At 32.4% G+C, this 25,731-nt stretch overlaps 1 protein-coding gene across 1 annotated transcript in view; it reads left to right on the forward strand.

The window, feature by feature from the left end:
* The first annotated feature begins 1,685 nt into the window (after window positions 1-1,685).
* The window catches only part of LOC136971992 (stromal interaction molecule homolog), a 71,622-nt gene continuing 47,576 nt past the window's right edge, over window positions 1,686-25,731 (forward strand). The window contains 1 exon segment of the mRNA XM_067266523.1: window positions 1,686-2,039. Within this exon segment, the coding sequence (XP_067122624.1) occupies window positions 1,856-2,039 (184 nt within the window). The 5' untranslated portion in view covers window positions 1,686-1,855.

Here is a 25,731-nt window from a genome sequence, read left to right on the forward strand (position 1 = left end):
GGCTATCTCTTACTTGTAAAATTTCATTTAATTACAGTTTAAGTCCCTTAAAATTCTTACCGGTGCTTCCGTCATTTAAAAAAGAAATTAAAAATATATAAATTTAAGTATATTCTACTTGATCTATTCTAGTTTTATTCGTACATATTCGTGAATATTTAAGAGTTAATAAAAGTTTCAAACGATTAATCATTTATAAACATGCATATAAGTGATATTTGTATACAAAATATTCATCATTCTATATAAAAATAAATAAATAAAGTTTATATATATACATAAATTTTAAACAGACGGAGATATATGGGCCTATATGAAACAACAGAGAATGGCTTTCCCAGTTTTTATTTTAAAAATGTAAATAGTTTTTCTCGATAAAACTAAAATTATGAATAATAATATAACTTCAACGTATTAAATTATATATGAATATATAGTAAAACCTGTGTAAAACGGACCTGTACCGAATATTTTACTGGTTTACTGGTGAAAGCGTATAATTATACCCTTTACCAGGGGAATGATAGGTAAAATTTCTAGGGCCCAGGTTCGTAGGGGCCCGAACATCATCCCGCCTTAATTAACAGTAGAAAATTAACAGGTGCTAAAAGTTAGAGTCCGAAGCGGGGTAATAAATTGCCCCAATCTTATAACTTTAAACAAATAATTTATTTACTTGGGGCTCATTACTTGTGTTTATAAAATAAACATTTATGTATAATATGTGAATATGCAAAAAATATACATGCTCGTGTGCAGTGTATAGTTTTTTCGAGCTATTATTGACCCCCTCCCTCCATGTTGCATACAATGTATGTACATTTGGCAAACCTCTCGCCTTTAATTACGTGTACGATAGTTCATGGACCCCCTGACATTGAAGAAATGACTTTAAAAAAGCTCTTCAAATAGTTTATTCACATGACTAGTAAGTCGGCTGGACTTAGACTTGTAACATAGAATAAGGCCTTCTTCTCTCCACCAAATAATAACGATACATATACAAAATGTGAGGCCCTAAGATATAAACTCACCCCATACTAGCTTATATGCAAATCCGGCCCGCTTATAAGAACAAATTCATAAATACCCCCTAAAAAGTTTTACGTACGCAATGCCGCGACCCCTTCCCCATTCTGTTCTATTGCAGTTTTCGCCACCCCCCTTAAACTGTACACGTAATTAATGAAAGGCCCCTTAATAAAAACACGTAAAATTTTTAATTGAAGTAATTATACGGGTTTTAAATCGCTATTTTACGTAAAACGTGGACCTTTCTGCCGTCATTGACAGAGAGAATTTCGGGCCTTTTCGACTATATTATCTTCAGGCCTTATTAATTAAATAATAAGTTATTCGTTATATTAATAGCTAAATAAATTTAAAAAAAACAAGTTTAAAATCGTATTTAAAAAAAAAATAAACACCAAAAAAAATTGCCGCCAAATATTTGAATTTCAAAAATATTCATATTTAAAAATCTCAAATCTCGCGAGAACATACGTGACGACTTCGTTTAATTAAAAAGAAATAAATAAATAAAATAAATAAACTCCTCTCCTATAATTATAAACGTTATTAAACACGACGAAAATAAAAGTAAATTTGAAAAATTCGATAAAAGTTTTGAATCGAGTTGATGGGAATTTCGATCCGTGTCGACCAATAGGAATTTGTTGCGGAGACGAATGCGGTCTTACAACATGGTAGCTCGCATATCGAGTCGACGACGTCGAACGAATTCGATTGTGTAAAATAACTTAGTTTTTGTTTACTTTTTAAACTTAATTATTAAAATGCGTTGAGTTAATTATGTAATTTTACGCGTAAGTGGATTGTATTTAACAGTTGTAACATGAAATTGTTATCCGTTGGATATTTTATAAGTCTATTATTAGTATCTGTCTTCACTTGTGTGTTATCAAATCAAGATGAAGTTCCTACTTCCAATGACATTGAGGAATTGGATGTGTCTTCCAAGCCAAAGTTTGCTATTTCTTTAGGACCCAACCAAAACTTAGATAAAAATTCCGTCGCTGGTAAATATTCTTTTCATATATTCTTTAATTACAATTTAAATACCGGCTAATTACGTATTTACACGTAAAGAATGGTTGCTACCGTTCCAATTTTCATTCGAGAGTTCGTATGGGTCCTGGGGTAGATCGGGCACCTTTACTCCTATTTTCCAAGATGTGAACCCTGAATTCCCACCCACCCCAGAATTGTAGAACCCCCGTGAGACCAAATAAGTCAAAGAAACCGTACCTGTGCGCGCCTTTGAAAGTACGTTTTTATCGTTTACCGGTATATTGCCCTTTCTGTGTGCTCCGTGTCGATCGGGGCCTGCCGTCGCTTGCCTCGACCGATGCGGAGCGCGCGGTTGTGTGCTTTGGCACCCGCCCTCGCGCCTTTCCGAAACTATACAACGTCCAGTGTTCCACGAACGGTCGAGCGGGCTACTCGAAGCCGGTGCGGTCGCGTCGCTCTGTTAAGTTTATCTCGAAAAAGGTCTCGCAAAGTGGTGTGGTTTTTGATATTTTTTGTTCCTAGTGGGGCGTATGGCTCTGATCGTCTAGTTCAAAGATGTAATTATACCCGTTTCTTTAGAACAAATTACGTATTTAATGTTTGTTTGTTAATAAAAAGTAGTCTTTCTAGAATCTTATGTTTTGTTAATAAATATAACGTTCAATTTATAGTGGTAGGGGTTTACGGGAAAAGTCTCCGGCTACTCCCATTGATATTACGATAGACTTGGTTAGCTGGAACTCATGGGGATTGGTAGATGCCAGGTAAACATAGTTTTCGGTTGCTTGAGAGTTACTATTAAAAATGGCTTAAATAATACTATACCCTTGTAAGTACCATGCCATAAATTCAGTATTGATGACATTAATATTAAAATACAGCAATTAAAAGCAAATAAAGACAAACTGGGTTGGGTGAGAACACAAAATTTGAATAGGTTTAGATCCCAGCTGACCGATATGTTTACATGTGACGAATTTGTGCGAGTAGGAGACAAATATACGGTGCACGAAGTGTGGGCTTACTCACTGTGCGGTGTGCCAAGTTTAACCTTACATTTTCAATAGAAATTTATTTTATTTTTTATTTGAAGTATTATTTTTTCGATTTTTTTGCCAGATGCTTGAGATCTTGTTAACGGAGAGTCTACTGTATTTTGTTTTTGCCAATAACTTGTTTTAACCACGAAATTTACCTAATAAACCATACCTAAATATATAATCCCTGTTTAATTTTGATTAAATTCAACTAATTATAGCTTCTGACAAATTAGCAAATAATAAAAATTTATCATTGTTATTGCTTATTTATTATTTAGAGAAAATAATTTAAATGTGTTTTTATATAAGCGTTAGATTATAGAATTTAAACAAAACACAGAAAAGCCCGAAATAAGAATTCCTTTTTTCGGCCAAAAACATTTTCAGAATTTTATTCCGTCTTTGTAAAGGTTAAAGTACTTTCCTTATCGTAACATTTAAAGAAATATCAAACAAAAAATTAAATTCAAAGTCTTCGGTTTACTAACGTTTGAATACGTAATCTCAAAGCACATATCAATTCTTTCGCATGAAAGAATTCTGTTCTGTTTGCATAAAAGAATTTAACGTTAGGCAAAGGCATTTTACCCATCCGAAGACGGAATAAAGTTCGAGAAACGTTCCGTCTTAAAAATCGTCGGACTTTCTAGCGCCGTAAATTTTTTGTTTAGCATGTAATAATAATTTTATATCACTTTTAACTAGAATTATTTATATAAATCTATAAAATATGTTTACATTTCATTACACTTTGATAAATTATAATTAAATTTAATCATAAAAATGTGTTATGTTAATAATATGAAGTTGAATAATATAAATGTTTTTCTTTTTTTTTTACAACATTATGTAGAGATGAATCTTAATTTAAGACAGAAATAAATTTAATTATATAACTTAAACGTATAATTAGCGTAGCTGAACAGTTTTTTTTAAATTTAAATAATTGTTACTACTATATTATAAATTATCAGAAGTAAAAATATCGCCAACCGATCATACATCAAATAATTGCTATTTATTTATTTTGCTGCTGGTACTCGAAAAATAAACCTGTTCTGTCGAATCATTACGGGATGCCAAGCGCAGGATCTATGATTAAAGTTTCATTATTGCCAAGAAAATCGCATGTTACTCTCATATTTTCTGACTAATTTTCGTTCTTTTGAAATTAATTTGTTTTATCTTTGTGTATTTAATTATATTACAAAGTAGTAAAGAATGGTTTCGCCATTCATTAATTTTTTAAATTAATGTCTTAAATTTTCTAAATTGAACTTACGTCTGGCGTATTTAATATATAATATACAATTTATTTTTTAAATTATAATATATATATATATATATATTTAAATACATTTAATGTCATTAAGACTTTGTGTTTTCTGTATTCGTAATATTATCAATAATCTTTTATTGAAAGGTCATTTCATTTAATAGAAATCTGATACAAAATATCTAGTTCTAATTCAAGTGTCTTCAAACAAAATTATATAAATTTATAATTACAATTTACTGTGTATGTTCTCTTGGTTAATGTTACCCTTGGTGCCAAGATGGCGGCTCGTCTCTGATTCCAGCAAGGAAACAGTGGGACGCTCGTACTAACCTAACCTAACCTAACCTATTCTAATAAATTACCATAATTATTAGCAACCAAATTATTATAATAGGTTAGGTTAGGTTAGAACGTGTCTCACACTGTTTCTTTGCTGGAATCAGAGACAAGCCGTCATCTTGGCACCAAGGGTAACATTAACCGTTCTCTTACGTTTGGATATCCTAAATATCTTTTTTAATTAAAGAAATCGATATTTAGATATATATTAAACTAGACTTTTAATTGTTGCGAGTAATTTGAATGCGATACCAATCAAAAAATCATTATATATTTATAGAAACCGATTCTCATTATAAAAACACTTTATAATAGTTGTCCTTGATTTCCTGTTTGTAAAAGTAAAAAAACTTTCCAGCAAGTTTTCGGTTTCTTAGGTTATTACTCTGTATTACTTTCTAATATTTCTTTCGCATACTGAAATTCATTTGTTTGTATGTACGGTTACTTTATTTTTGTCCGAGACGGTCCGTAGTAATTCAAAGATGACCTAGCTGTCGTAGTAGCTTAGCTGAATTACTTAACGCACCTTTCAAACGGCGGGATTTTAAAAAAATGGGCTCGTGTTTCGACGATCTCAACTCGAGGATTACTCTGGCCGAAAATTTCGGCGCGCTGTAAAAATTCCTACCGTTAAAGTTGAATAATTACTAAACCAAATTTAATTATGTATTTATGTACACAAAGATACAAGTAATTATAAACTTTTAATAAAAATTTAAAATAAGCAACCTGTTTGTTTTTAATTTACATATTTTATCATGTAGAGATTTATACATTCTCTCTTAATTATAAATCTTTTTATTGCAAGTGAAAAAAAATATTTAAAAATATAGTCGAATAATTTACATTTCAGATAGAAGAAATAATAATTCAAATTAATTTTTGCTTTTTAATTGAAGAGCTCGTATTCTATTTAACGTCGATAAAGTTTATTTTGTATAAATCTTATACGAGCCCCGCGATTTGATTTGAAATTCAGTTTTTATTTTATATTATATTGCCGTAATTGAGTTAAAAATCGATTTATGTATTGCGGCAAGTTTAGAATTTTTAATAACGATTTGTGTAAAAATCCTAGAAAATAAAATACCACGATAGATCGGTAATTATGTATGATGTAAGTTAATTTTAAGCATATATAAACAACTAAGCCAAAATTTTAATAAATATCTAAACACCAGATTTATAATTTATAGTACAAAAAGTATGGTGTTTAAACATTTGATCTATTTTGAATTTAAAGTATACATTTTTAATAGACCTAGAGACAATTCAAACAGATAATAGCGAGGTTGAGGCCGAAGTTTTAAACGCGAAAACGTATACTTCGGACGTTCGGCGCCGCTTTCCTGTAAGCCTAGAAGTTTGACAATGGCGTTTGGAAAGTCAGTGGAATCATGCTTGACATTCCAAATGCCATTGTCAAACTTCCAGGCTTACAGGAAAGCGGCGCCGAACGTCCGAAGTACCCATTTTCGCATTTAAAACTTCGGTCTCAACCTTGCTAATATTTGAAAAATAAGGAAAATAATACAGTTACAAATTAATGTATACAAAAATAACTTAATTATCTACAAAATAACACACTTCTTCTCAGAAATACTGGAGTGATAGTTTAAGTTCAATACTGGTAAAAAAGGTTTTGTTGGTGACGGCTGATTATCTACAAAATTATTATACGAATATTAAGTTTTTATTATGTTAACAATATCAAACTTGTGCACAAGATTATTTCTTGTAAATGAACATGCATATTTTTATAATAACTTTGTGTAAACTATTCTTCTTCTATCTCTCCCATCTCATTTTTAAATATATTTAGTTTTACACATTATGTTATTAAAAAATTAAGCAAAATTTTGCCATAACGTGTAACACTATTAAAGCTGAATGTTTGCCGGATTAAATTTGGCTTTGATATAGCTATCCGGCTTGGCGATGTTTATATTTGTGTAACATTATCCATTTACTGGACGATTAATTGCTTTTTCTTTTAATTTTAGTTGTAAGATGTTAAAAATACTCTCTTAAATCTATATTACAAATTGTGAATTTAACACATAGCATTCCTTCTTTCCAAATGTGAGAAGAAATATGATTTAATCTGACATTTTCAGTGCTAATATTATTTTAAAACTTTATTTTCAAAGCAAACAAAATGACACATTATGTTAATTATTATTTGAAAGTGTTTTAATGTAGGTTAAGACATTGGAAAACTGTAGAAGTTTTAGTTTTGCCCTTACAATTTTTCAACGTGTGCATCTTGTGTCACACAGCACAAGTCTGGCCGATATTCAAATCCTATGCCGACTACGGCGTATCCATTATAGCCGCGATTCTATAGCTCCCGCAGATTATTCTTGTTACACAATGATGAATGATTTCAATTTTGTGAACTGCAGAATGAAAAACACCTTTCCTATTGCAGAGTTACCATTTTCATTTTAGGTGTTTCTTAGAGGCAGTATATGAAGAGATATTTGAACCCAGGTGGGAGGAGACGAAACTTGAATAGATACTCTATTGATTGGCATACGTCGCATGCTTCTCGGGTAATAATTAACATAATTACGGTAATTTAAAATTCATTTTGTAAGACCCTGCATTACTTTATTCCAGTCATTAACCTTAAACTACCATTGTACAAAATGCAACTTGAAAAAAAGCAAGTTGGCATGGAAATCAACAGACAAAACAGCTGGATAGGTATATTGCCATTCGATTTGGTTTCTCTCTTGATATGCACGATAGGGTTACTGTACAATGCACTCATGCTAATTTGAACTAATTATTATATACGATTGCTTACATCGGTAAAAAATTCGGATAGTGGTTTGACTAAATCATGGTAAATATAGTGGACCCCGATATAATGCGCATGTTGGGCAGGAAACAACACCCGCGTTATAAGGTGAACCGCTTTATACCGAGCGGCGAGGCGTAACGCGGTTCACCTCTTTATTTTAGCAATATTGTCAAGCTTTTCTTTCACACAGTAAGCTTTTCTTTTACTCGTCATGCATACAATAATTAAACACTATTCAAAATACATTCAGGAACTTAATACATACACAATTACTCAATACGCAGTAACAATAAAATGCGCTATTCACTAACGCCGCACGGACCTGTATAAACGTGTTTGAGCTTATCGCGTCGCAAACAACGCCTGCGCTATAACTGAGTGCGCGGTATAGCAAGCAGCGCTATAACGAGGGTCCACTGTAATAGAATACTTTGAGGTGCATATACTAGCATATATTAGAAATTTTGACTTGGTAGACATCAAGTAAAAAATAATAATAATAAGTAATTTTCTTTAACATTGTGTATGGTGAATTTTTTATTTTCAAAAATTTATTTGAGTTCTTTCCAACCTAGATGATAAAAAAGATAATCAGTGGATGTTCTTGAGATAGATGAGGATGTGCACCTGCTAGGGGGAAGTAAAAAATTTGGTATTTGAACAGTTTTGTCAAGTTTCACAATGCTGTAAATGGTTTCGGAATGAAAAATAATTCATTAAAGTTGATAATTAAAAGAAGAAATCTCTGTATATAATACTTCCAATAATTCTCTTGATATTGTTGAGGCTCAAGAAATGTCTGATGACGACGATTCTCTTTGAATGACTTTTTGTAATTCAGTACAACTTCTCAAGAATTATATTTCTAATGAAAATCAATCGATAATTCAATTTCTCTCTTCTAGCAACAGAAACTTTTATTATTTTTTTGCATTGAATTTGCCTTTCCCTCTTTCAGACTTCGGTAGTGTGTCCAGTCCAAGTTACTGTGTAGTGGAAAAAGCTTAAGTAAAGTTTTAATAAAAGTGAAGTTTCGTGTATGATACCGCAGTTTTTCCTATGGCAAATGCCAGAAATGTCACCCAGAGGTCCCAAAATCCAGGAGAATAAGGTCTGGAGACCTAATGGGCTAGATTCCAAGAACGATTATGTGATTGGCAAAGAAGTCTTCCAAAAACCAGAACATCTGTGAGTGAGCTATAACGTCATCTACTGCAAAGTGGAAATACAATAGGTCTTGCATGCCAATGTAGTACACATAAGTTTAAGGTGTTGTATTATAAATTTCTCACTGCTTGATAACTTTTTGGACACCTCGTACTATATGACTTTTGGAGTTCTATTATTTACCACGATTTACTCAAAATTGCTCTTGTAATGTTACGAAAAATCCTTACGAAGTAATCCTTTGTCGTATTTTCAAAAAATAATCAATGATTTTTTGACTGGAATATTCAGCAAAAATATTAATAAGAAATAAAACAAAATTGATTCAGACTTTGCAGAGTTTAGATTTATTAAGTGTTCTCTCTCTGTTATATAAGTAATATTGTAGTATTGTAAAATGATAATTTTATTAAGCACTGGATATTAAAGTTGAATTGTTAGTTATTTTACAATGATATAATCAAAATTTTAAGAGGGGGTTTTATTTAAAAATATATTTAAAATGCTGAGTTTAAACTTAAAAGATAGTTTTAAATGCGTGTCTACATAATTAATCAAAATAGGGGGATACTACACTGGGTTAAATTAAGTAAAAATGTACCGGGGAGCCTGTTACCGGTGTGCTTCTCGGAAAAAGTAGTTTTTAGTAGAAGATAAATTAACAAAAATTCTCATACTGTTAAGCTTTAATGCAAGCATTTTCACTGTTGCATACGGCTTCTGACCCTGGAATTCCTAGCAAATTCGAAATTTTTCCTTGTCTCGAGGAAAAACAGTCAAGACCTTTATAAATAAAAAAATTAAATTTACAAATTTGAAACAAAAAAGTGTTTAATTTTTAATAATTTTTAATGAATATAGTTAATGTGATGACAATTGTTATTTTATGCATTGATTTGTGTTTCTTTTAAATATGACACAGGCATATTTCGTAGAACACCTTTTCGGTTAACATTTTCCCAATAAATCATCTTGTTTTTAATGCTTATACTTTACAGAATATATTTATCTCTGAATATAACGTTTTTCTGCCGATATTTTTACGAAGAAAATTTATTTTTACGTCGGTAAAACAGGTTTAACAAAATGATGTGCGGAATGTTTCTGTTTTTCATTCCAAAATACCATTGGCAGAACATCAGAATTGCGAGTAGATATTTTGAAAACGTGCTGAATGTCAACAACAGGATTTGTATCTCTGACGTTGCTGGCACTGGGATGGCATTGCAGCATCTTACCAATAGCCCCTATATTAGAAAGTGTAAACGTACTCTATGACATCATTAACAGAAGTCTGTCAATTCCGCATTTTACAGAAGTAGCAAAGAAATTTTTTAAATGTATAGTAATTAATTCTCTTAAATACACACACAACAGCTGTGAATGAACGGGTTAAATTTGGTACTAGAGCTAACCCGTAACTTTAACCCGTTCGTTTACGCCTGTTGTGTGTGTATTTACTTATATTATTGGGTTTCGTTGATGTATATTTGTATATTAATTCTCTTGTAAATTTTTTCGCTTTGTTGTTTTGTTTGATAATTCGTTATCTCTGTGTATTTCTTTATATTGTAAATGCAGCGTTTATGGCAAGGCACGCAAACTGTGTTACTGCGCAGTAGATGTTTGTTAACAATCGTATTAAACAATTGATGATCAGAAAACAATGTTTCCAGCATTTTACATTTTAATGATACGTACGTATAAGCGACAAACACTACTTTATTATGTTTTAGTAAGATTTAAAGAGGTTAATTGTGGTTTTTGGAATACATCGTAATGCATTATAATTTTTCCAGTTTATAATAATGGAAAATGAGCTCTTGCTTAGTATGGAAAGTCAAATTTTTAGGAATAGGTTACTGAAGTTAAATTGGGGATGTCCGTATGGTAATACCACTGTACAATTAATGACCGTAAACAAAATAGTCACAGGCAATAAACATATTTATTATATTCGCCCTCTGTTAGTTAGTTCATTCAATAAACAATTATCAACTTCTTCAGGCAGTTCGTTAGTAAAATGTAAATGATATGTTTCGCAAACTGTATTTGATATTTCATTAAAACACTTGTAAACCTTCGCGGGAAAAATTATTTATTAAACGAATGTTTTTGGCCATCTAAGCAGCAGTCTTCGGGTTACAACGCAGATAATCTTCATTCAAATCATTTTCCATTGTATCTTGAAGGTGGCTGCTTAACAGCCAAAAACAGTCAACTACTAGAAAACTTTTGCTGATATATTCAAGAGTGGTTTAATAAAATATATATATATATATTTATATATATATTCATTTTATACAATCTCTGTTACATTTAATTAATAATTTAAGCTTAATTTTGCCTGTATTTATTCCACAAAATTTTACCTGAAAATCTGGATTTACTTAATTGTATAAATATATTAAAATGGTAATTAAAAGTATTGGAATATAATAAATTTAGCTAGAAGTTAATTTTCACGATTAAAATTTAGTTTCGGGAATTCCCAGAACTTAAATAAATAAAAAAACAATCCTGACTTCGGAAACGGAAAAACAGTCGAGACTCGAGCACAACTACTTTATTAAGAAATTTAGAAACAATTTTTTTACCGAAAAGAATGCTCCAACCGCAAGTCTTTTATTTATAAATTTAAATATTTTTCCACTTATTCAATTTTTTTGTAGCTTTGTACATATACAATGAACCGTATTTTATTTCCTGCTTGCAAATTTCACTCTAATGTAATAGAGAAATGTTTTTTTTTTTTTTATTTTAAATCTTAGAGAGAATTTAATCTATATCGGAATCAATCTTTTTCATTTAATAAAGTAAGTCACTTTAGTTCTCCGACTATTTATTTATTTATTCGTTGTAAATGCGTATTCATTTACTATTGCATTACGTTGTTTTTTTCTCGGCTCCGTCATTTATTTTCGTGAATTGCGGACCATCCGTATCCATCAATAATATAACGAAAAAAAGATTTCTTTTTATTATTTTTATCTGTCTCGTCTCGTCAAATTTCCTGTCACAAATCCAATAACCGTTTTGACGTGCCTCTTACGTCTCGTCGTTTATTTACATAACTATTAAATCCGGTTTTCAAGTAATTAATTGTAGTTTAATGTATTTCATTTCAACGGTCGTGACAAATCAACAAATTGCTTTATTATAAATAAATAAAACGAATAGGTTTTTTTATGAATCCGACTAACAGTCTACTGTACGTTTATCTATAAAATATTTATGCGAAGCAAATATGCTTTTTAGACAGAATATTTAATAGAATTTTTAATTTATTTATTCTGAATACTGAATTGAAAGTTGATAAATATGCAGTCTACGTATGACGTACTTAATAACTTACTTTTACCAAATATAAAAAAATTAATCATTTAAAAAGTAAACTAGTTGAAAGCTTCTTACAAAATTTACAAATACAGAATAATAGAATATTTGTTTTTCAAATAAAATATTTATAGAATAACTTGCAGGAGAATTTAACCTGTAAAAGAGTCTATTATTTTTAGTGAATGTTTACGAAGGCATTAGTAAAGTAGATGACGATTGTTATTCGAAAATTGTAAATTTAGAATGTAACGATATAAAAAGTAGAGTAAAAACATGTTAAACGTAAGATCACCGGAACGATTGAGGTTCACAATGGTCACGCGTCTGGGTGGCGAGGGCGGACCACCTTCAAAAAATTCCTGGTGTTTTTTGATCCGTCTGGATTTAATTTGGGTCGCCGGAGCGTTAGGCTGCCACTTTAACCATTTGGCTAACCAAGCATCATCCTAATTGTTCGGTAGTTTCGGTTCCTACTTCATACTTATGTAAATCGTAGGGTATTTGCTCGTGAAGTTGCCTTACGGGCTTATTTTTAGTAATTTTTTTTCGTTACCGAAGAATATCTAAGATGCTTATTCCGAACACACGGCACAGTAATTGTAACATGTACGATTAGCGTATTGAAAAATGAAAATGCTTATGTCTGTGAGAAAGCTTCGTGAGTAGAGTCTGTGATTGCTTGAAATGTATAAGGAAGACATTATACCACATTCTGAATTTCTAACTCTTACATGGTGTATTAATTTAATGGTACAAATTCAGCTCTGGTGAAGCAATTGGGGTCTTATCAGAGCTGTAGACCATGCCTGTAAAACAATCAAAGGAACCAACAGTACATGTGATTCTTCCCAAGATATAACCCCTCAAAATTAGCTTATTTAGAATTTTTGAAGATCTCACAAGATGCTTTGACTTTATAATTTATAGTAAATGCAACCAGCGACATTAAGATGTAAGACCGAGATGTTTGTAAGACAACGAAAGAAGGAAAAAAATGGGATCAGACAAATTTTTACTGCAAGTTTTTAATAAAAATCAAGTGAGGAAGGAATGGCGCATTTAGTAGATATTGTTAAATAACCTTGTAGCACCAGATTTCAGCTTCCTTCTTCTGAAATTATCTGTTAGGATGTTTTTATCTATTATGTATCCTGCTTTTACTTTAAATTATTATACTCGAAGAAAAATGTTTTATTATAATTGCTTTATTTTATAATATAGAGAGATTTTCATTATCTTATAGTCAATTAATATATAGTATAAATCAATAATGACCTATTAAATGCAGACATTAATCTACACTTTTTGATTTGTCCTTTATATTTCAATATTTAAAGGGAGTTGCTTGTATTCTGCTCAATTATTATATTAATAATTAAATAAAATTCAGAGTACAGCCACACCTTTTTTTACAGTTCTAACAAAGAAAATTAGGTTTAATATACCAAATATTACAAATGTTTTTGGTTGTTTTTCATTCAGGAATTTGCAAAAATGAATAGAAAAAAAAAATATAAATATAATATTTAGAGATAGCAAAGTGAAGCGTAAGAAAGTTAAATCATAAATCATAAAAATTAAATCATAATTCAGTAGAATCAGCTTATCGTGACTATTTTGGGACCCCTTTGTAGCGACAATAACTAACCAATGACATTAAGTAAAATGAGTGAATAAGGCTACAATTAATGGAAATTTTATTGATTGTGCCATTAAAATTACATATTAAAACAATTAAAAAATGTATAGCTTAATTATAATTAATAAAGCTTTAAGTTATGGTTGTATAACTCGTTAATCCTGATAGTAATATCCACGATTATAATAAGCGGACTTTCGGGCCAACCTATACATTCCTATTGTCGTTCGTCCGTTCTGCCATCCTTCGTTAATCCGATATCAATTTAATGCGATGGGAGTTAATAGACGAGGCTTCGTTACTGAACATTAGAGAAATCTGCGGCAGGTTTTTTCATTTATCGAAATGCGTATTTGTAAACAAACATATTTCACTACGCTACGGAAACTTGATATATCAAGTTAAAAGAACATAAGTGTCTTAAAATAACAACAGAATTATTGCCGCAGCATTTATTTCATCCCACCGTCGGTCTTCTCAATTTGGAATTGTGCCAAAACTATAATAAAAGTTATTAGATAATCCGAGCTCAACTAATTAGGAAACGGCAGAAATCCTATTACGAAACTCATGCAACAACTATGTTAGAAATTTACCCAATTTGGGATGATTTGCTAAGAGCAGTTTATATCAATATTCTGTCCACATAAAGGCTTGAACATATTGAAATTAATCCAGAATTCGAGGAAACCTTAACCTAAATTTATGTGAGAAAGCTAGCTGTTAAATTCCTAATTTTAAGTTGATTTAAAGTACGAGTAGTTTTCTTTTTTTTTAATATTAAAATTGGAAAATTTTATTTTTTATAAGCATTATAAATTGAAAATACGTAAAAATAGACGGTATTTTCGTAAAGTAAAACAAACGACGAGTTAATAACGTGCCATACGTCTGGAAATGCCTTTCGATTAAAAAAGTTCTATTAATAAAATGTTAGATGCTGAAATTAATACAATGTGTGTTGTAACTCTTAACTTTTTATGATACTTTGGTTATTAATATTATTAAAATATTTTTTTCATTGCCAGATATTCTAAAAATTAAGAGTAACTTCAGTAAAAATCTGTTGCTTTTGTGTTAAGAGACAAAACGAAGGAAATATTAACACCGAAAAGACAGTTGTTTTCTTTTTTACTCCTATTGATTTATTCGGTGCGCACCTTAGTATATCACAGCTTAAAAATGAAGACTTTTTATTATAAAAGACAAGGAAAAAATGTTTAATTATGAAGCCAAATTAAGTTTTTCTATTAAATTCATATAGTTAATTAATATACTGGATGTTTTCAATAGACACCGACCCGCAGTAAACACCTTCCTTACTTATTCCGGCGACGTTAATTACAAACGTTTATAACCGCATTTAGAGGCCTTCTATCGATCAATAGAACAGCTTTTCACTTGAAAAAGGCCTCTAAATTCGGTCGTAAACGTTTGTAATTCAAAGTAAATGTTGCTGGTGCGAGTAAGGAAGGTTTTTTGCATGTGTCAGTGTCTAAATTATATTTAGTAACATTTTTGTTCTTTTATAGGAGCATCATCAGCTGTGAAAATTGTCATGAAAATCATTCTACAGAGAGATTTTATTTAGAACAGGGAAGGGGTTCACAGAAAGTTTTCAGGGGTCTGTAGGTTTGGAAGGGTAAAAATCAACTTTAACTTTCCTGTATTGTATTGTATTGTTAATTATTGTGTTAAGAAAGAAGCACATATATTACTAGATCATATGTTTTTTTTTTTTATTTTAATAAATGTATTTCTATATAACTGGTTTTTGTGATTTTATTTTATGCATTTAAAAACGTTCTTCCAAGAAGGGGTTCGTGATCTGCACCTGACTGGAAAAGGGGTCTGCGGAACAAAAACGGTTAAGAACACCTGCTTTAGAATGTATTCATTCTAATGCACCTGATAATTTTCACAGTTGATATATATCTATAAAGAAGGAAAATATTTCTGAACGAAATTCAATGTAGTTTCTAGAATTAAGCATTGTTTTTCTCATCGTCGTCATCATGAATGTTGTGTCAAGTTTAAATATTATTATTTTTGTTAGTTTTTATTGTACTTAACATTTCCAGAAACAGCTTTAATACTTGTTTAAGCATTTTTCTTTTTTAAAAAAGTATTAAAATATAAAATAAATATTACAAAATATTGTATAAAAAGAAATTTTGTACTGTAAAGCAGTTAACTTCTGTGTGCGCCTCTTTCTACTGCAATATATCTACGGAATGTTAGTTACATTGTTTAAATATTGCGTAAATGCGCCCGTGGAGCAGGGTTGCCAGAATGGCTTTTTTGATGCCAAATTTGCGAAATTTGGCTTTTTTTCAGTCTGATTGGCGTCAAAAATTTTCTTCGGATTTTTGGCTTTTTTTAAATGACATCGTGATAATTTTAATTTTTAACAAATCCGATTTTATATTTACCAGTAGGCATTCTAAGTTGTATATTATTAAAAGAAATGATCTTGAATCAGACTAATTATCTCTATTTCCATTTTGCAACTCCAATAGTTCAAGAATTTGGAAGGTTAAATGGCCTTTTTCAACAAAATAAAGTGCATGAAAGTTTATTTTACACTACAAAACTTTAAAAAGTAGACTTGATGATGGTAATTATAAGAAAAGTATTTCTAAAGTTGATTTTGGAATGAATTTTTTGAACGAATGAGATAAATACCTGCAAGTAAATAATAATGGTGAAAAAATCAAGCAACAATTTCTAACTATCAAAGAAAGGTGTTTTCACATGTTAGAAGAGGCTTTAAACCAAGTTCAACAAAGGCTTCCATCAGGAATGAATTTATTTCATGATCTAGCGCAATTAAGCCCAAATATAATTTTAAACCGAGCTTTATGACCAAAGTTTTCCGAATTCTCATTTTTGAATTTAGCACAAGACAATCTTAATATGATTGAAGAGCAATACAGAAAATTACCTTTGTCAATTGGATAGACGAAGATCAATTTAAGAAACGTGGAATACCCAATGAAAGTGAGCTTTTTTAGCAAAAAATATTACAAAATCCCCAATTCAAAGAACTTGCGACTTTTGCCCTCAATTGCCTAATAACACCGATTAGCAATGCTACAGTAGAGAGGGTGTTTTCACTTTTAACTCATTTTAAGAATAAGGCAAGGAATAGAATGCAACTTTCTCTTCTAGATGCAATTATTAGGATTAGGTCACAACTTTTGTACTCAAATATATGTTGCAAAGAATTTGTCCCTTCACATAAAATGTTAGAGTATTTTACTTCTGAGAAACTGTATTCCTCTGAATCAATTTCTTCCCTTAATCATGAAGATATGCTTTTTGGAAAAGAAGCATTGACATAATAAAATAGCATTCAATTATAATTAAAGTATAATGTATATAAAATATATAATAAATTTTGGCTTTTTTTCTGGCTTTTTTTTAATCTTAGTTGGCTCTCTATAAAAATTTAAATCTGGCTACCCTGCCGTGGAGTGGGGGAGTCGGAGCTTTTTCTCCGGGCTCGGAGCATTATTGTAAGAACTACCGTTATTGAATACATTCTTTATGAGCAAACTTTCTTAAAACAATTTGCTTGGATTGCTGAATAGCCGAGCAATCGAGCTGTTGGCTTACCACAAACGAATCCAGATGGGTCATAAAACCCCAGGAATTTTTGGGTTTAGTCTTTCTCGGACGTATCGTGCCTCGTCCCCATCCACGGACACCTCGTTGCAGACCTACAGTAGGCTTGATTAGAAGTCCCTCTTAGTATCCATAGGGCAGAAAGAGTAAAAAGAAAAGAAAGAAGCAATTCGTCTCGAGTGGTGTGAAAAAGCACCATCCAACAAAGTCCTGGTTGTAAGCTTTTAAAACTTTTTATGCTTGATATGATACATAATTTAATATGTGTACTATTAATCGAGTTTATAATTCAACATTTGACATATTTTATAAAAAAAAATTATGCTTATATTTTATTTTTGGCCAGATGTTAGCAGAAGAGCAAACAAAAGTGGGTTCAGATTAGTACAGGTTTGAATTAACAAGAATTTATGAACATACATTACATTATTTTAATTAATCAATTATATAATCAACTTAGTTATTAAATGAATTGCTTGGAAGAGAGGTTGATTATTTTAGTTTTAAGTACCTTTAAATAATAAATTTAAGGTGTTTAATCTTGTTCTGTTGGAAATTAAAGGTGTATAGGTTAAGGTGTTACAAGATTTATTCCAGTTGTGAGAGAGACGATTAAAGTACTTGATGTTTGAATTATATTCGTACGTGTAGAATGATTCTAAATCTTTCTAAACAATAATAATAACGTTGCTAATGTAACATTCTATAATGCTAAATACAGGGACAGTTATTTCTGATGTATGTTGTTTTGATGATTCTTTTAAAGTCAGCTGTAAATATTTAATTCATATATACAGGCCCTATGAGAGAGGAGTGCAATGCAACTAGGGGCCGACCTAGGGTTGTGAGCTTTAGGGAACTCATCAGAAGGAAAAAACAATTAAAAAATTATCTGTTTTCTGATTATTTTTTGCCGATAATGACTTTGACTGTGGGCTAACACTTATAGTAGATTATTTTTCTACTTTAGTATCATTGTTATTTGTATAAACAGGTCTCTGCAAGAGACCCCTGCCTGTACAAATAATAATGACTCAATATAACAATATATATATTAGTATTCTAAGGAAAGCATTTTAGCGTAGCTAATTAACACTCCTTATTATATCGTGTGTGTTTTGCGTAGCTGCTGTTGATTACTAAAACTTAATATACAGTAGTTTCAAATTGTAAATAAATTTTTGTGACAAGTTTGATTTAAATTCTAGAAATCAAGCAAATAGTGAACTTTAATATTTTAAATGTTTCGACGATTATTTTGACACAATTTACAGTTCTCGTAGAGTAAATTTTCTCTGATATCTTTTCAAGTAGCGGAAAAGTTAATGTTTTAAAACTTCTAATCAACGTTGGTGATAAAATTTATTAATTGCTAATAAAAAAGATGATTAATATTCTAAATGTTTTCAATTATAATCACAGTAAAAACCCTATTTTGTGACCATCTCTGGTAACAGCTGGATGGCCGAGTGGTTAAGGTGGCAGCCTGCCGCTCCGGAGACCCAGGTTCCAAATGGGTCGAAAGCATTTTTTTGTTTTAGTAATGCAAAAATCCAGTTCAAATAAGAATTCTCCATGATTTCAGTTTGAGCTATTGGGAGGTTCAGACTATCAAAATCCATTTACTTTTTGAACTGCGTAGCAAAAAACTGGAAAACATTTTGATGAAATTAAACGTGTCTTTGATTAAAAATTGTTCCGATATTTTAATTTCTATTTTTACCCCTGCGCGTAGCAGTTTATTTGCATGCAGCCAGTTAAAATCTTTGGCGTCTTCTCACTGACTGTGAATCTCCAATGTCAAAGTAACTTGCCCTTCCTTACTCGGTACATGCTTTACCCTTAAAAGAATAAAAGTCAATATAAAATTTAAGTTCCTGTTAAAATTTCAACAGGAAATTCTATTTCCTTCAAATCTTTTTTAATAATATTTATTACATTCTATATTTTCTTATAATAAAATACTTATATAAATTAAAAATCCAGTTGTAAATTGTGATAATTTACATTATTACTTATTTTGTTACTGTAATATAATCAATCTCTTTGTAAGTTAATTATATTTTGTATGTTCTTATTAACTATATGCAGTTTTTTAAAATGTCTTCTATTTATTTCTTCCGCACACATCTTGTTTAGACAATTTTAAGCTATAAAATATCATTTTTTTTCCCCCGATTTAATATCTTTTTCTTGATAGCCTGAAATTTAATGCACCTGCAGAAGTGATAAAAAAATCTATTTTATCTATTTTGTGATTAAACTGGAATTTGGGAAATAAATTTGCTGTTTTATTTACTTACTAATTGAGAATATCATCAGCCTTATATACAGTGTTCCTGTGCTGCATTATCACTACACAGGAGCCTGGTGTAAGATTGCTGTATGCGGATAGATGCGAGAGTTCGAATATAGGAAATAACTTTTCTCATCTTTCCACTTTTTTTTTTTTTTTTTTAAATGACATAATTATAGAATAATAACTTACACTAACACAAATCTATTTCTTTAAGCAGATTATATACAAAGGCTCACTTATTTGTCTGGTTGTGTTGATCTTAGGCATTAGTCTACTCTCTGTTATCTTCCGTGGGAATATAAATATGTACATTTTACATAAACTGTTCTTTGGAGATTAATGTGAAGAGAGTTTTAATACAGTTTTTCAGTTGTTGAAAAAAAGAGTTTTTTGATATCTTATTGTTAAATTGTATTGTCTCCGAGATGCTCACGCAAAGGTAAGAGGCCTACTTGATGGCCGCTAAATAAATTGTTAAATTTGTTTTCTCACGTAATAAATATATTAGAGAACTTTTTTAGGTTGAAAATGTTATCTAAAAACATTAAACAGAACTACTTTTTACTTGATTGCAGTATTTTTAAATTGCAGATCTACATATTTCCCTGGGGGGTCCCTTTCTTCGTTTATCTCCAGGCCAGATACGAAAAGCTTATTTTTAAATTAATATTTCCGAAAATCTTGTGGCCGATTAGTATTAGATCCGTTCCTAATGACAATAAATTAAGGTCGGTCGTATTGTATACGATGGGTCACGCATTTCTAAACCAAACCTGTTTAGCTAGATGCATCTGTTGCCTAAAGTGCATTCTCTAGTTAATTCAATCGCTGCCTTACCATACATTTTAATGCATTTAATCGGACGACAACGATTTCTAAACATTCATTATTAAGAGCCAATTGTCATCATTTAATATTTAACATTAATTTACGTTAATATAAGTGGAAGAAATACGGGAATACCGATGTAAATGGCTGCAGCATTGGCTGGAAAGAGCAGGATTACAATGGACTTTATATTGTGTCCTCAAATATTGCTACTCGAATTTCATCCACTAGGAGGTTGAAACTTTGACGACGTACCTAATTTCCACGACAATGAATTTAATGATGATTTAGAGGGTGGTCCCATTCCATCATCATCCCCATCCGAAACCCGATAAACAATAAAGTGTAGAATGTAATCGTGTGTGTATGGGGCCCAGAGTAAGAGCGGGCCTCTTTTGCCCCCTTTTTAAGGGTAAAACATTAATTTATAGGGATAGGAACCACTACAACCGTTAAAATTTTCTCCTGGCCCGGGGGAAAATCCCCAGCCGCCATCTCGGTGTGTGTTATAGTGATGTGGGTGCGTGTCTGTATGATGATGGGTGGACATATCCACATCTCCGTCCCTTTAGTCTGGAAAAATGTGATCAATAAAATAGTTTCTTTGAAAATTTTAAAAAATATATCACTTTGTTAACATTTATTAAAAGTAATTTTGGTTAATGTAACCCTTGGTGCCAAGATGGCGGCTCGTCTCTGATTCCAGCAAGATAACAGTGGGACGCACGTTCTAACCTAACCTATTCTAATAATTATGGCAATTTATTAGAATAGGTTAGGTTAGACGTGCGACCCTCTGTTTCCTTGCTGGAATCAGAGACGAGCCGCCATCTTGGCACCAAGGGTTACATCAACCGTAATGTTTCTATCCGTGGCGTAATTTAAGAAACCAGAGATCAATAAAATAGTAAAATATTAAGGGCGATCGTCTATCCATGAATTTATGTTGCGTTGCCGTGTTTCATCAAACTAACCAAACAGAAATTGCCAAAATAATGTAGATAATTTTTTTTGTATATTATTTTCTGCACGAAACGTTAGTAAATTCTATGGACTTTTTATTTGTGTAGATGATTTTATTGTACATCATGTTTAACAGGTTATACGATGTCTTTGGCGTGTTAAGTGCCCATATTCGGCACCGTTTTCGTACACTTTTCTTCCAAGATTCCTTATTTAGGTACACTACTATATCAATATTTCACTAACTACAACTTAAGTAGATCGTTAAAGTTTGTTTTACTTTATAAATAACTTCTTTGTCTCAGCTAATTCTTGACGGGATGACTTATAAGCATTCGCATTGTTCATAGTACAGCTCCTGAAATAATAGAGTAAAAACATTTCTGCTGTTCTAAATGTACAGTACAAGCCCGGTTTTAAAGGGCATTTAAATTATTCACGGCATCGGTTTACTTTTGAAAATTATGAATTTACTTATTAAAATATTTGGTTAATGTTACCTATGGTTCCAAGGTGGCGGCTCGTCTGATTCCAGCAAGGAAACAGTGGGGACGCACGTTCTAACCTAACCTATTCTAATAATTTTGTTGGTAATAATTATGGTAATTTAATAGAATTGGTTAGGTTAGAACGTGCGTCCCCACTGTTTCCCTTCTATTTGCTGGCATCAGAGACGAGCCGCCATCTTGGAACCATAGGTAACATTAACCAAATATTTATTAATAAGTAATTCGTACAACACAACAATACCATTTATCTTTTCCGAAATTGAAAGGAAACGAGAAAATATAGTCGAACCTCCAAACAACGTCCATATTTCGTTTTTACCATAATAAAAGTTTAATAGTGAGATTTTATGGAATATAAACTATAACAAATTTAGTTGAGTAGTAATTAACAAAGGCGTCTTGGAGTTATGATTTGATTTATAATACTAATAATAGCGGCTGTGTATTCTAAGTGACGTTTACGAGCAATTATTTTCTGTTATCAAAATTAAAAAAAGAAAAATCTCTTGTTCGTAATTAGTTCTGTGACCTGAAAGCATTAAATTTTATAAACTGTAATGCAATCTATATAATCAACTGAATCAATTAATTAATACAGGGTGATTCAAAAAGGATTTCAAAGTGGGCATTACTTAAGAGAGTCTTTTTAGCAAGCCTTTTATGGATTTGGACAGGCCCACAACGGAAAGGTCGGATGGTGAGGAATGGGGCCCGACATATACTTTCAATCCAGGAGTCTTACATAATCGGTTGAGGTATTAATTCGTAGCAAAACACTTAAGTTTTTACCTCGAAATGTCGCTGTAGTTCGATACGAACGCCATTGGTGATAGGGGGAGAATACCATCTGAATTCGAGTTTGATCGAGGTTTGCAGGCAAGGGTAGAATAAACACTTCTCGATTTTTTTCTTGTGGTTTCGTTAAAGAAATGTCAAATCTGTGGAACGAGAGAATTTTTCAGTGTATCTGGATACATCAAACCTTCGATGATACACTCAAGGTGGTGCTGGAATCGGATGAAACTGTTTAGTGCGAACGTAATGACGATGGCAATAAGTGATTATAATACCATAGCAAAGGACCGGCTTCCTGTGCAGAAATGCAACTTAAAGAAATCTTAATTGCCTCGTGGCTGCCTACATTCAGCGATATGGAGGTATAAAAGCAACGTATGTTATCCTGCGATGTATTTTTTCACAGATGTTGCGATTGCTGCGCCGGATCCCTCCTACTTGTACATGACCAAAGCTAGCATTCCAACTAGTCTGATTGCTGACAAATCTGGAAAGTAGGTAGGCCAAGGAAGTAACAACTTGACAAACATATTTGGAAAACCCTGGCTTTGTACTGATGAGCGTTATCTTACTGGAAGAAGGCTGTTTGCAGCCGTACTATGAAAAGCAACACGTAAGGGCTCAGGATTGCATTAACGTTCCATTGTGCTGTCCCTCGCGCTGCTATTAGGATGGCCGACTGTCTTGAGAGATGGCTCTCAGACCAGCACGCCAGCAAGTGCGAACAGTGATCCTCTAAATAGTAGAAAAATTGAAGCGCTCTCCAGTAGTGGTCCACATTCTAGCACGGTGGTTATCTATTCCCAAACAAAAGCAGGATTCGTCACTAAAGACGATGCCAGTCTGTAGCAATTAGGCCTAGTAGCAATCCATGCTTCTTTGTTGGGATGCTAATGGCAGGACGCATAGCAGTCACCATGTATGCAAATTCGCTTCTACCAGTCGTTTGCCAATGGGATAAGAGAGAACTATCTGTAGGAGGCTTCCACCTGTCTTGTTTGTGGACAAAAGACGACGTTGCAGCTTCGTACTTCGACGATCCGACGATCTCTCTGACTTGTCTGGGACGTCTAGAGCGTGCCCGCCATGTACTGTACGCGTGCTTTCAGGTATTCACTGCCTCAACACGTTCTCACAATCAGGATAGAACGGCACAAATGGCAGGCATCGTGGTTTCCTCGACCTTTCTCAAACCTAATCATGGCATTCACCATTATGGCATCAATATTGTAAATTTTACGGTACTATGCCAGGCAATGACTACTTTTGTGAATAAGTAACTTATAGTCGCATTTTTTATGTACGGACCTAAAAATCTGTACCTCTCTTGTTTTCGTTTGTAAATATTATTTCCATATGTTACCCGTTTGTCTTAAATAAAGTTTCCGGTCCGGCTCATGACCTCCCCCTTTCTCTTTTCACCTCTCTTCAACTTTTCCACCCACTTTCGGCTTCTGCCACAACAGACTTTTCCTCCAACTAACCTTTCTCACTTCTTTTCATTTCTTTGAGGATATACCACTGAGTAATGCCTCCTATTCTCCTATAAATATCCCCTATAAATATAGAAATGTCTTTGACTGCATCGCACAGGCATGCCTGGCATTTGAACACACCTCAAAAACAGATAGAATCTTACACTTAAAACTGTGAATGCAGTATCTCTTAAAGTATATGGAATAGCGATTTGGTTTGGTTTATTTGCTTACGGCAACGCGATAAGTGGGCACTCTCCCGAGGAAGATGCCTTCTGGTAGGACTTTTATGGGAAACTGGCCCCCTATTTTGGTGTTAAAAATGTAAAGAAAACCCGGAAAACTCCACGAGGTCAACCGTTGGCCATGCACGAACTCATGACCAACTGCTGTTATTCAGTGGTAGTTGGTCGTGGAGTATTTGTATGTCTAATACTACTAAAGATTTCACGCACAAGACATACTCGTAAGTCTCTTTTTAACTCCCAAGTACGTTTCTCCCTTGGCCAGACAAAGCTTCATACGAAGAATTACCCATCATTGAAAATTATGAACATGGCGTGACTTTCCCTTATCACACATAGTTGCACCGCAAAGTTCTGCAGTAATGAATGTATTTTAACACTTAAGTAGGGGCCAGTTTCTTCATAGAAAGTTTTTCCGGGAGGCATCCCCCTTGCCAGGTTGCCTGGATTGCGTTGCCTTATTTCATTAATCCTATAATCCTAAGATGAAACCATTCGGGTAGCCTACTTCTGAATTTATCTGGAATTTTATATACTGAATTTACTAGTGTTGCAACTGTTTTTATATTAATTATAATCTTGTACCACGATCGAAACAAGAGGCTACTGAAAGGTGACACGGCAACGCAACACTTGAACGAGATGGATGCCACCCGGGTGGTATCCCGAACAGAAAGTGTTTTAATGAAATACAGTAAAACCCGTATAAAACGGAACTCGACGCACTTGACCAAAATTCTGTTTTCGCTGGTTTCCGGTGTATAGAGGTTCTGTTCATATTAATGCAGGAAAGTGTATTGAGAAAATCTTACATTAAACGGTGATAAATACAAATTGTGTTGTTATGCAAAAAAATCTTCTGTTTCCGCGTTAGACAGGTCGCAGACTTACACTAACACTTAATATGGAAAATCGTTTAGTTCCGAATTTTTGTTTTGTAGAATCCGTTTTAGACAGGTTTTTGTGTATGAATATACAAGAAAATGGTTAAATTTATTTTAGCACTATTCCTGCTTATCGATCATTTGGAGGTGGATGCTTTTGCTTGTCTTTTTAATGGGGATGAGATGAGTTTTATTTAATAATTATTAAATTTTCTGAAGTTACCATTATCAGAAATATAAAGAAATTAACAAACGTCTTTATGTATTTGATAAATCGAACTTCTAATATTCTAAGCGGGTCGCTGGTTCGAATCTCAATAACCGGCTGTCTGCATGGAGTTTTCACGTGTCTATTACCTAAATAGGGGGCCAGTTTCGCGTGGAAACTTCTCTCAGAAGTCCTACTCTAGGTCCCATCAAAGCCCTATAAATCAATGAGTCCACCAGAAGGCCTAATGGA

This window comes from Centruroides vittatus, unplaced genomic scaffold (assembly GCF_030686945.1).
Source record: "Centruroides vittatus isolate TY-2023 unplaced genomic scaffold, ASM3068694v2 contig_2747, whole genome shotgun sequence".
Lineage (NCBI taxonomy): Eukaryota > Metazoa > Arthropoda > Arachnida > Scorpiones > Buthidae > Centruroides > Centruroides vittatus.